This window comes from Oncorhynchus masou, chromosome 29, assembly GCF_036934945.1.
Source record: "Oncorhynchus masou masou isolate Uvic2021 chromosome 29, UVic_Omas_1.1, whole genome shotgun sequence".
Classification (NCBI taxonomy): domain Eukaryota; kingdom Metazoa; phylum Chordata; class Actinopteri; order Salmoniformes; family Salmonidae; genus Oncorhynchus; species Oncorhynchus masou.
The window spans coordinates 83593643-83607151 of record NC_088240.1 but is presented as its reverse complement, the minus strand read 5'-3'; the positions used below and the strand labels follow the sequence as shown (position 1 = coordinate 83607151).

Genomic DNA, 13509 nt, shown 5'->3' with positions numbered 1-13509 from the left:
TGAATCATCTCGGTGTTCTCCATCAGTCCTGAAAGTTCCTTAACAGTAGCTAGGTTTCCATCCAATTAGCCACATAAAACCAATCTGCGTATTTTCCCAGCAGTGGTGTTTTCAGCGCGTGATGACGTAGTGCACACAAAATGATATTTTTCGTGTACTGAATAAAAAATCTAAAGTTCAATGTATTTCCATCGCATTGTCAACTCTACAAAAACTGTTGCATAAAATAGCAAATGTGCTTACTCTGGTCTTGGCACCTGCGCTCCAGCTAACAGCTCTGATACAGTTGGGGAAGGCGGTGTGGGGAGGCTAGTCTACATTTATAGATTCTGTAGAAGAACTAGTTTTTATTTGCAAGCAGCAGTCAAGGATTGACCATCATGATGCCAGAATAAGACCCTCAATATTTATTGGAAAGGAGCATCAAGGTCATCACTGAAGTTCATCAGAATGTATTTCATCTGTCGCCTAATAAACTGCATGTTTTCCTGAGTTGTAGTGGGAGGATAACACACCATCTCATCGAGACTCCCAAGTTTACTTTGATATGATGGTTATTATAACAATATTTGTGTATAAAGGTGTTTCCACCACCATTACTTGCATAATCAATATTTTAGACACAAAATGATTGCACCATGTCAAACGAACAGATTATCTGTCAGTATTTATAACATTGTACTGAAACCTCCTGTTTCCATCGCAGCAGCAGCTGATGTCATGATGATTGTTTTCAGACGTACTCTTGACTCGTAAAACCCGTGGATGGAAATGTGGTTAATTTGACAAGCCTATCGTGAGACATTGAACAAAACGTGTTGAATCTAAGAATCCAGACAGGTGGTTTGTTGCCATTTTTGACTAGGGATTAACATCGACCTGTCCAAAATTTTTTACCTTTTCCAATAACTTGAAAATAAAATCTCAGCAATGGTCAGTCCTATCCTCATGAAATAGTGTTCTGTATAACACTAAAACCAACGTTTCATTTAGTCCACTAACACCCTACTATGATACTGTACATCAGATTGCCAACAGAATCTGTCAGGTATGTGCCAAGTTCACTAAACTAGAACAGGCAGGAGGAGCCTGTTTGTGTCTTTGTGCTGATCTAGGTCAGAGTAGTTTATTTAATGTATTTGTGTTGGGACTCGAACAAACCTTGACACTCTGAATAGATAAAGAATGTCCTATATAGATAAGATAACGAACCATGTCCTGATTATCAATGGATTTGATTGAATGAGATCAGGGTATGGAAAATATGAACTCATTTATTTAGTCAACTTCCAGTTATAAAGAGAGAAACCTGGATAGCACTGCCCTATTTTAGAGTATTATCAACCTACTATTTGAGACACTGGTTTACTGTATGTGTTGTGACCTACTAGTTTACTGTGTGTATTGTGACCTACTGGTTTACTGTGTGTGTTGTGACGTTCTGGTTTACTGTATGTGTTGTGACGAGAGGTCGACCGATTTATGATTTTTCAAAGCCGATGCCGATTATTGGAGGACCCAAAAGCCGATACCGATTCATCGGCCGATTTTTAAAAATAAAATTTGAAAAAATATATATAATACACATTTTTAAAAACAATGTATTTGTAATAATGACAATTACAACAATACTGAATTAACACTTATTTTAACTTAATATAATACATCAATAAAATCAATTTAGCCTCAAGTAGATAATGAAACATGTTCAATTTGGTTTAAATAATGCAAGAAGAAAGTAAAAGTGCAATATGTGCTATGTAAGAAAGCTAATATTTCAGTTCCTTGCTCAGAACATGAGAACATATGAAAGCTGGTGGTTCCTTTTAACATGAGTCTTCAATATTCCCAGGTAAGAAGTTTTAGGTTCTAGTTATTATAGGACTATTTCCCTCTCTGCCATTTGTATTTCATTAACCTTTGACTATTGGATGTTCTTATAGGCACTTTAGTATTGCCAGTGTAACAGTATAGCTTCCGTCCCTCTCCTCGCTCTTCCCTGGGCTCGAACCAGCAACACAACGACAACAGCCACCACATCGAAGCAGCATTACCCATGCAGAGCAAGGGAAACAACCACCCCAAGGCTTAGAGCGAGTGAAGTTTGAAATGCTATTAGCGCGCGCTAACTAGCCAGCCATTTCACTTCGGTGAAAGCCTCATCTCGGGAGTTGATAGGTTTGAAGTCATAAACAGCGCAATGCTTGACGCACAACGAAGAGCTGCTGGCAAAACGCACGAAAGTGCTGTTTGAATGAATGTTTACGGGCCTGCTTCTACCTACCACCGCTGTCAGATACTTAGATGCTTGTATGCGCAGTCAGATTATATGCAACGCAGGACACACTAGATAATATCTAGTAATATCATCAACCATGTGTAGTTGAGTAGTGATTATGATTGATTGTTTTTTATAAGAAAAGTTTAATGCTAGCTAGCAACTTACTTGGCTTACTGCATTTGCGTAACAGGCAGTCTCCTTGTGGAGTGCAACGAGAGAGAGGCAGGTCGTTATTGCGTTGGACTAGTTAACTGTAAGGTTGCAAGATTGAATCCCCAGGGCCAACAAGGTGAAAATCTGTCTTTCTGCCCCTGAACGGGGCAGTTAACCCACCGTTCCTAGGCCGTCATTGAAAATAAGAATGTGTTGTTAACTGATTTGCCTAGTTAAATAAAGATGTAAAAAAAAAACCAAATCTGATTGTTATGAAAACTTGAAATCGGCCCTAATTAATCGGCGATTCCGATTAATCGGTCGACCTCTAGTTGTGACCTGCTGGTTTACTGTGTGTGTTGTGACATCCCGGTTTACTGTGTGTGTTGTGACGTTCTTTCCTGACCGTGCCTGCTCCTCTAGCCCACGTCTGAGAACCGTGGCTGGCTGATCTCCCCGCTGGGGACCAACCCCTGGTGGACCATGCTGGCTGCAGCCATCCCTGCCCTACTCTGCACCATCCTCATCTTCATGGACCAACAGATCACCGCCGTCATCATCAACAGGAAGGAGCACAAACTCAAGGTGAGAGACAGACTGGAAGACTGATATCTAGAGAGAGAGGTTGTGACTTGGAGGAAGACAAGCTGATATAGAGAGAGCGAGGTTGTGACATAGAGGAAGACAGGCTGATATATATATATATATATATATATATATATATAGAGGTTGTGATATAGAGGAAGACGGGCTGATGTATATAGAGAGAGGTTGTGATATAGAGGAAGACAGGCTGATATATATAGAGAGAGGTTGTGATATAGAGGAAGACAGGCTGATCTATATAGAGAGAGGTTGTGATATAGAGGAAGACAGGCTGATATAGATATAGAGGAAAACAGGCTGATATATAGAGAGGTTGTGATATAGAGGAAGACAGGCTGATCTATATAGAGAGAGAGGTTGTGATATAGAGGAAGACGGGCTGATATATATATAGAGAGGTTGTGATATAGAGGAAGACAGGCTGATATACAGTGCCTTGCGAAAGTATTCGGCCCCCTTGAACTTTGCGACCTTTTGCCACATTTCAGGCTTCAAACATAAAGATATAAAACTGTATTTTTTGTGTAGAATCAACAAGTGGGACACAATCATGAAGTGGAACGACATTTATTGGATATTTCAAACTTTTTTAACAAATCAAAAACTGAAAAATTGGGCGTGCAAAATTATTCAGCCCCTTTATACAGCCCCTTTCAGTGCAGCAAACTCTCTCCAGAAGTTCAGTGAGGATCTCTGAATGATCCAATGTTGACCTAAATGACTAATGATGATAAATACAATCCACCTGTGTGTAATCAAGTCTCCGTATAAATGCACCTGCACTGTGATAGTCTCAGAGGTCCGTTAAAAGCGCAGAGAGCATCATGAAGAACAAGGAACACACCAGGCAGGTCCGAGATACTGTTGTGAAGAAGTTTAAAGCGGATTTGGATACAAAAAGATTTCCCAAGCTTTAAACATCCCAAGGAGCACTGTGCAAGCGATAATATTGAAATGGAAGGGTATCAGACCACTGCAAATCTACCAAGACCTGGCCGTCCCTCTAAACTTTCAGCTCATACAAGGAGAAGACTGATCAGAGATGCAGCCAAGAGGCCCATGATCACTCTGGATGAACTGCAGAGATCTACAGCTGAGGTGGGAGACTGTCCATAGGACAACAATCAGTCGTATATTGCACAAATCTGGCCTTTATGGAAGAGTGGCAAGAAGAAAGCCATTTCTTAAAGATATCTATAAAAGTGTTTAAAGTTTGCCACAAGCCACCTGGGAGACACACCAAACATGTGGAAGAAGGTGCTCTGGTCAGATGAAACCAAAATTGAACTTTTTGGCAACAATGCAAAACATTATGTTTGGCGTAAAAGCAACACAGCTCATCACCCTGACCACACCATCCCCACTGTCAAACATGGTGGTGGCAGCATCATGGTTTGGGCCTGCTTTTCTTCAGCAGGGACAGGGAAGATGGTTAAAATTGATGGGAAGATGGATGGAGCCAAATACAGGACCATTCTGGAAAAGACCTGAGATTGGGACGGAGATTTGTCTTCCAACAAGACAATGATCCAAAACATAAAGCAAAATCTACAATGGAATGGTTCAAAAATAAACATATCCAGGTGTTAGAATGGCCAAGTCAAAGTCCAGACCTGAATCCAATCGAGAATCTGTGGAAAGAACTGAAAACTGCTGTTCACAAATGCTCTCCATCCAACCTCACTGAGCTCGAGCTGTTTTGCAAGGAGGAATGGGAAAAAATTTCAGTCTCTCGATGTGCAAAACTGATAGACATACCCCAAGCGACTTACAGCTGTAATCGCAGCAAAAGGTATTAAAAAGTATTAAATTAAGGGGGCTGAATAATTTTGCACGCCCAATTTTTCAGTTTTTGATTTGTTAAAGTTTGAAATATCCAATAAATGTTGTTCCACTTCATGATTGTTTCCCACTTGTTGTTGATTCTTCACAAAAAAATACAGTTTTATATCTTTGTTTGAAGCCTGAAATGTGGCAAAAGGTCGCAAAGTTCAAGGGGGCCGAATACTTTCGCAAGGCACTGTATATAGAGGTTGTGACATAGAGAAAGACAGGCTGATATATAGAGAGGTTGTGAGATAGAGGAAGACAGGATATATATATATATATATATATATATATGAGAGAGAGAGGTTGTGAAAGAAGAAAAGTGGCACTTGCATGTTGTGTAGCAATACTAGATCAGGTCACTACATGAACCCTGACCAGGTACACAAGTTCTGGATTTCCAGACTAAGGGAGACCTCTACTATTTACCTTACATAACTATAGAACAACTGCAATAGGTTTATACAAATCTATGATTTGCTTGCAACGTGTGCGTGTGCCTTTCCAGAGAGTTGGAGCTTGGAGGTACTAGTATCAAGGACATCTTTATTCTGTTGTATCCTGGTTGGCCTCTCACCTGACTCTCACCCCCTCCCTGGTTGGCGTCTCTCCTGACTGACTCTCACCCCCTCCCTGGTTGGCCTCTCTCCTGACTGACTCTCACCCCCTCCCTGGTTGGCCTCTCTCCTGACTGACTCCCACTCCTTCCCGGTTGGCTTCTCTCCTGACTCTCCACCCCTTCCCTGGTTGGCCTCTCTCCTGACTGACTCTCACCCCCTCCCTGGTTGGCCTCTCTCCTGACTGACTCTCACCCCCTCCCTGGTTGGCCTCTCTCCTGATGGACTGTCTCCCCCTCCCTGGTTGGCCTCTCTCCTGACTGACTCTCACCCCCTCCCTGGTTGGCCTCTCTCCTGATGGACTGTCTCCCCCTCCCTGATTGGCCTCTCATCTGACTCTCACCCCCTCCCTGGTTGGTCTCTCTCTCATGACTGACCCTCACCCCCTCCCTGGTTGGACTCTCTCCTGACTGACCCTCACCCTCTCCCTGGTTGGACTCTCTCCTGACTGACTCTCACCCCTTCCCTGGTTGGCCTCTCTCCTGACTGACTCTCACCCCTTCCCTGGTTGGCCTCTCTCCTGACTGACCCTCACCCCCTCCCTGGTTGGACTCTCTCCTGACTGACCCTCACCCCCTCCCTGGTTGGACTCTCTCCTGACTGACCCTCACCCCCTCCCTGGTTGGCCTCTCTCCTGACTGACTCTCACCCCTTCCCTGGTTGGCCTCTCTCCTGACTGACTCTCACCCCCTCCCTGGTTGGCCTCTCTCCTGACTGACTCTCACCCCCTCCCTGGTTGGCCTCTCTCCTGACTGACTCTCACCCCCTCCCTGGTTGGTTTCTCTCCTGATGGACTGTCTCCTCCCCCAATTAGAAAGGCTGTGGCTACCACCTGGATCTTCTGGTGGTGTCTGTGATGCTGGGGGTGTGCTCCATCATGGGCCTGCCCTGGTTTGTAGCGGCCACCGTGCTCTCCATCTCCCACGTCAACAGTCTGAAGCTGGAGTCAGAGTGCTCGGCCCCTGGGGAACAGCCCAAGTTCCTGGGGATCAGAGAGCAGAGGGTCACCAGCTTCATGATCTTCATCCTCATGGGCTGCTCTGTCTTCATGACCTCGGTGCTCAAGGTAAGATGAGACTCTTTTATAGACTGGAATGGTGTTTCAAATCAAGAAGAGACGCTCTTATAGGATTGCAGGCTGGTTTCTTGATCAGATCCTCAACATCCTTTCACTGTTTTGGAACATCATTTATTTTTGATACCAGAGTGATGAGGAAAGGGAGGTATTATTTGGCACACCCCAGTGGTTTGTGGGTAAAGAAATTAGAAAAGGTTGAGGACTATGATTAAATGACTAAAAAGTACCTTCTGTCCCCTGTGCTGTCTTTCTAGTTCATCCCTATGCCAGTCCTCTACGGGGTGTTTCTCTACATGGGTGTGTCCTCACTCAAAGGCATCCAGGTCAGTCTGTGTGGTGTGTTATGTCATGTGGTCAGTGCGGTAGGTTTACACTGCAGTGTTGCCCCCCCCCCCCCCACACTTGCAAAATGGTACATCTGAACCACAGGAGGTTGGTGGAACCTAATTAAATATATAAGAATTTGTTCTTAACTGACTTGCCTAGTTAAATAACAGGTTAAAGAGAACAGACTAGTGGTAATGGCTGGGGGGGGGTGGTATCAAACACATGGTTTCCAGGTGTTTGATGCCATTCCATTTGCTCCGTTTGGGACATTATTATGAGCCATCCTCCCCTCAGCAGCCTCCTGTGGTCTCAACATGGTTGTGTTGTGGTTGTCCTCTCCTGTAGTTCTTTGACCGTATCAAGCTGTTCTGCATGCCAGCTAAGCACCAGCCTGACCTGATCTACCTGCGCTACGTTCCCCTGTGGAAGGTCCATGTGTTCACCCTGGTGCAGCTCACCTGCCTGGTGCTGCTGTGGGTCATCAAGGCGTCTGCCGCCGCCGTCGTCTTCCCCATGATGGTAAGAATATGGATATGCTGTTAGTATGGCGCTAGAAAGACATTTCACAGGCAATGTCTTCCAGAAACAGAAGTCTGAACTGAAGACAGAATAGATCAAGCAAAGAGATGGCACAGCATTGGATTGTCAGGATGATGCCATTTTAATGAAGAGTTAAAAGTACAAGTCACTGATTTTGTTTCGGTGTCTCTAGGTGTTGGCCCTGGTGTTTATACGGAAGCTGCTGGACCTATGTTTCACCAACAGGGAGCTGAGCTGGTTGGACGACCTGATGCCTGAGAGCAAGAAGAAGAAGGAGGACGACAAGAAGAAGAAAGCCAAGGAGGTGTGTCCAACTGTTCTCAGACTACTGCAGAGAGCTGTGACAGTCCCACTGACACGTTCCCTCTGTTTCCATGGTTACAGGAGGCCCAGCGCATGCTGGGCGTGGAAGAGGGCATAGCACACCCCTGCGACGGGCCGGGCATCCTCAAGACCCTCAAAGTCAGGTTAGTGGTTGGGGACAATTTTGATGCAGTATATCAATGTCCATTATACTTGGAGGAAGTCACGGCCTATTCACCATAGCCCATCAGTGCTGTTCCTCACGGGTTCTGTAATGCATTGTGAAGCACTTTGGAGAACTATGGACTAGTATATTCATGTAACAGGGAAGAGTAACCCCTTTTGAAGCACTGGACCCGTCTCCCAAAGCAGGGTTGGTCTCAGTCTCAGGCCTGCTCTAGTCTCACCATGCACTCCTCATACAGCTGCTCTTCCACCTGGTTGATTAACTGCCCATGACCACCTCGGACCGGTTTATTCCACACCGCCGTTTCCTCCCCTCTGAAGGGCCTATGGAAGTGGACAGCCTTGTGGAATGAAATACAGCCCTCGTGTTTGATTTGTTGTTGAACATGACCCCCTCCGACCCTCAGCCCCATAACAACCACCAGAAAAAAGACCAATCACAGACTGTCCTTGCAAACAAGCGACTATTTCATCCAACTATTATATTTGAAGTAATACTAAATAGCTAATTTCCCTTAGTATTGCAATTTATAATGGTTATGATAGTTTTCTAAGGGTCCTCTGTAATACTGTATGTTGACTGCAGCCAAGCAAAGATCATTCATAAGTTTGTTTCAGAAATGAGAACCACACTGGGGGGGGGGGGGTGTGTGTGTCCTTAAATGTGTGTTTGTGTACGCCAGCTTAGGGTGTTGTGTGTGTTTGTTCCCCTGCAGTTTGGACCCCTCTATGGTAAACATTTCTGATGAAATGGCCAAAACTGCCAATTGGAAGTCTGTCTCCATGAACTCTGACAGTGCCAAAGCTCTGAAGCATAGTGGCAGGTAGCTATAACTCCTCCTCGGTATGGTTCAGGTGCTCACCCTTCCTCTTCCTGTCTGGCTGCTGGGGCCAAACCCAGAAGCATGCTCCCATCCCTCTCAGAAAATCACACCCTGATAATCATTTTGATTAAATATTTCAACCAATAAATAAATACTTTTCTATTTAAATATTTTGAAAATGAATTCTGAAACTATCTAAAAATTTACATTAAATTCATGCATGTCAATATGTGTCTCAATCACATGCTTTTCATGTTGATGAAACCTTGTATAAGGCTATTATTGCTTACTCTCAAGATTGAGGGCCAGAGAAGGGAGCAAGTGTTCCCTTTGGAATCCAGCCTGGTGTTTCTATGTCTCCACCTTATTGTCCTATATAGTCCATAAGTTGAACCCATGCCTTTTTGTGCTTGACAGTATATTAACCTTTGAATAACCTTTCAATGAACTAAGAGCGTAAAGGCTAATTATAACACTCCCACCCACAATCTCGATACTATGATGCACCAACTTGCAAATCAATAGTACTGGATGTGTGGCAAATGTCTTAGAACTGTAAATATTTTCAAATAAACCAAAGATAAGAGCATTTGGGTCCACCTGGTGTACATTCAGTCTTGCACGTTGTGTGGCAAAGGGGTGGTGAGTGGGTTCATACTCACTGTATTGGGTTGTCATTTTTTGAATGAGTTTGGAGGATTTAACTTACTAAAATTCAAGTTTAATTAATTAATTTTAAACAGCTATATTTAGATATAATTTAAAAATGTCAATGAATGAACTGAATTTTGGTAGTGATGATGGTGTTATTCTCTGTTCCCAGCCAGGCGAAGGTGTCCTGTGTGAAGATACACTTGGAGAATGACCAGGGGGAGAAGTATGGGGATGCTGAGACCTCCTTATGAAGGAGGGACGGGAGGAGCAGGGAGGGGGCCACTTCAGCCTCTAGCCCACCAGGTGGCGTTGTCCTCCTGTCCTCCCACACAGCAGGGGGCAGTGTCCTTCATGGCCCTGGCCGTTGCCCTAACAGCCGCTACCATACCAATGCCAAGGGGGCACACAAAGACACAACCACTTCTACTTAGCCATGTTTCTTTAGTTCTTATTGTGAAATTAGTCCGAGGGAAATTTGTCTTTTAATTTTATCATCGTTTTAAGGTGAAAAAAACATTAACTTTAGATTCAGGTGTGTCTTTTTAAGGAACCACTTGGTCTTCTTGGAATGACTTTCATCAGGCTTTTTACCAACATATCCATAGTCTCTGGGATAGGGTGTACAGTCTGTCCTCGTAACACTTACTTCGAGGGCAATGCATTATGAATGCATGTAGTGGCCTCTATCGCCCTTAGTGCATTATATTAGAAGAGTTGCTGTAAGCATTTCAAACTTGTCAAGACTGTCCCCAGGTGGTTTATAGGAAGCAGTAGGCCTAACAGCAGTCCAAGCACCCCGGGTGGCTTGACCACAACGACGGCTACTACTCACAGCACTCTATCTGGCCCACTCTGAACAATAGACACTTTCTGTTTGAGAAAGCAGGTGACGCTCAACAAAAGGTCCAAATACATTTGGAGCACCTATTAGATTTAATGGTGTGTGTGTGTGTGTGTGTGTGTGTGGGGGGGCACATGGGTGTGTGTACAAGTGTAAGAAACTTAAGAGCAGCTTAAGATGTCTTTTCACAATATCATGTGTACAATGTGCTGTTGATTCAGATTATCAGTCACAGTAGGTTGAAAGACTGAGTATGTTCTGTCAAAGTGAACATGACAGACCACAGCATAGACCATAGTTTGCAGAATATTTCTTGAATTAATTGGCAAACATCTCTTACTAATCTTAAACAATCCCAAATTGGAAGCGGACTATAATAAGATAACGTTTCAAAAACAAAATGTTCTCACATTTCTCGATTGAGCGGTCTTGTTATTTTGGAGTAATGGTGAGGGTATTGCCTGCAGTGTCCATACATACATAATCGTGGACTTGAAAGGAAGAAAATATGTATAGAGTAAGTCTATGGAGGTTTCTAAAACTGCTGCCTTCTTTAGGGCAGGTTTAAAGCTGTTCAATAGTGTTACTGTACATGGCTGTGGTAGCCGGGGTTTCATCTAGTGTAGTGCACCTGCACCAAGGAAGTCTTACCAGAGCTGTAGCCTCCCTTGGTTATGATGACGAGGGGAAACCCACTTTTATCCATTTAAACGGTTTACATCCAATGGAATATTTTCTGTTATGGGGTATATATTTTAGATTGTCTATATATATATTTTTTATCATTATTATCTATATCATTACAAAATGTAATGCATTTAATTTATTTTGAGTGGGTCAACGTTGCAGAGTTTGGGGGGGGGGCAGGAGGAGGGAGCAGTGTCGTTTGTTGCTGGCCGGTAATTAATGTTCTTTATTTCCTGTCTTTATATCTGTGCACTTTAGATACGCCTGCTGCACAACGAGAGGGGTGGGCAGGCTACATGTACCTTTTTATATACATGTATCTATTTAGATCAGTCTCAGGAACCAATGGGCTCAATGAGGCCCTTGTCTCTCTTTCTCACCATCTCTGTCAGTCTTTCTTTCTCTCCCTTTCTCCCTGTCACTCTCTTTCTGTGTCTTTTGTCTCTCTCTCGGCCTCTCCCTCTCTCTCTGTGTTGTCTCTCTGTTGTCTCTCTCTCCCTCTCTGTGTTCTCTCGCTCCCTCTCTGTGTTGTCTCTCTCCCCGTCTCTCTGTTCTCTGTCTCTGTGTTGTCTCTCCCTTTCTCTCTCTGTTCTCTCTGTCTCTGTGCGTTGTCTCACTTTCACTCTGTTGCTCACTGACTGACTCCCTCATTGTCAATCCACTTGTGTTGCTAGAAGATGTTGCTGTGTGTTTCTCTGCCCCTCCCTTTCAGCTGTAAACCCTTTTTACCTATTTGACACTGGACAACACTGTGATAGGTGGGTTTCTCTGTGCTCTTCTTTTATTGGCTATTCTGTTGTAGGCAGTTTTGTAAAGAAAAATTCTTAATTTTGTCCCATGGATTTACTGTTAATGAATAGCAATGCTTTTGGTTGATTATCCGATATGTATACTGTTACAGGAGTCCTACTGGGAAAGGCATCAGTCTGTTGTTCATGGCTCTGTGATTGAGTTTAATTCATGAGTTTGAATTATGTGATTGAATTAGTTTTATTTAAATCTATAGTGTTATACAAATCTGGAAGGAAGGTTATGAAACTTTGGGTGTAAGTCGTACGGGGGGCAAGAATTTGTTTTGACTTCAATAAAGAGGAGACTCCTCAAGTTCAATAACTGACTGACCACTTCCATCTGAACACCTTGATGAAAACAAACCGTCATCTGTTTTAGCAGCTGTTTTGCCCTCTGGGTCAATTATGGGCCCCATACTATGAATGTTGGAAATTGACGTACGTTCTCTTTCCTTCTGACTTTGTGCTTACCAGTGGTGTAAAAATACTTTTAAATATTACTTAAGTCATTTTTGGGGTATCTATACTTTTCTTTACTAGTTATATTTTTGACAACTTTTACTTCACTACATTCCTAAAGAAAATAATGTACTTTTTACTCCATACCTTTTCCCTGACACCCAAAAGTACTTGTTACATTTTGAATGCTTAGCAGAACAGAAAAGGGTTAAATTCACACACTTATCAAGAGAACATCCCTACTGCCTCTGATCTGGCGGACTCACTAAACACACATTCTTAATTTGTAAATGATGTCTGAGTGTTGGCGTGTGGCCTGGCTATCCGTAAATTTAAAAACAAGAATTGTACTGTCTGGTTTACTTAATATAAGGAACTTTAAATTAGTCTTACTTTTGCTTTGATACTTAAGTATATTTTAGCAATTACATTTACTTTTGATACTTAAGTATATTTTAAAACCAAAATTTAAACTTTTACTCAAGTAGTATTTTACTAGGTGACTTTTACTTGAGTCATTTTCTATTAAGATAACTTTACTTTTACTCAAGTATGACATTTGGGTACTTTTTCCCATCATTGGCGTTGCCTTGGTGTGCATTATCTCTTGGTAGTTGAGTACTTAAGCAGGCTGGGACTAGGAAACGTGGCCTACTGGGGAGCTTGTTAAGAGCAGTCCGAGGTGCATTTTTCTCCGTATCTAACCTACGCTGTACAACAATAGAACACAGAATCAACTGTCATAGTACTGCTATGTGAAACTCCTAAACCAGTGAGGATCACTGAGGACAGGCGATCGTTCAGCACCATGTGACTAGACATTTCAGTCCCCTATAAAGTGGCTTGGATTGGCCTCATGTTGCCATTCGGTTTGATATCAGTGAAGTTTTTAATGAATTGTTCTTAAACTGTACAATGAATGGTATCTGTACTATTCTTATGAGGTTGGGATGGCGGGAACCGGGGGATAATGCAAATGAACCCTTGAATTTTTTTGTAATGGAAATGAAGTTGTTGAAGGAAAGCAATAAAGGTTACTACATTGTAGCTGTGTTGGTTGGCCTCAATCTTTGACACGTTGTTGTAGCTACATTGCTTGGTGATGAACAGAAGTAGTATTGTATCACTGATCTGCTAGTACACTAAAATACATACATACAAAACATACAGCTCACACTACAGACTGAAAGTCACTATTTTGATTTAAAGGGGCAATCTCACTGACTAATCCCACTCACTGTCACAGTCATACGCTGGACCTAGTTTTGTTCCATTGAATAAATGTTGTGGATCTTAAATGTATTTCCTCATAATCCTGGGCTATCGGACCACCAT

At 42.9% G+C, this 13509-nt stretch overlaps 1 protein-coding gene across 5 annotated transcripts in view; it reads left to right on the top strand.

Annotated features, from left to right (window-relative positions):
- LOC135520809 (sodium bicarbonate cotransporter 3-like) overlaps window positions 1-13221 on the top strand; it is a 68851-nt gene extending 55630 nt beyond the window's left edge. For 4 of the 5 annotated variants that reach the window (XM_064946599.1, XM_064946600.1, XM_064946602.1 and 1 more), the window contains exons 18-25: window positions 2858-3019; window positions 6299-6550; window positions 6817-6885; window positions 7235-7408; window positions 7602-7733; window positions 7814-7896; window positions 8635-8742; window positions 9566-13221. In XM_064946599.1, coding sequence (XP_064802671.1) covers window positions 2858-3019; window positions 6299-6550; window positions 6817-6885; window positions 7235-7408; window positions 7602-7733; window positions 7814-7896; window positions 8635-8742; window positions 9566-9647 — 1062 coding nt within the window. In that variant the 3' untranslated portion in view covers window positions 9648-13221. Of the gene's footprint in view, window positions 1-2857; window positions 3020-6298; window positions 6551-6816; window positions 6886-7234; window positions 7409-7601; window positions 7897-8634; window positions 8743-9565 lie in introns of those variants that run through there. The other variant, XM_064946601.1, reaches the window with a different exon arrangement.
- The last annotated feature ends 288 nt before the right edge of the window (window positions 13222-13509 follow it).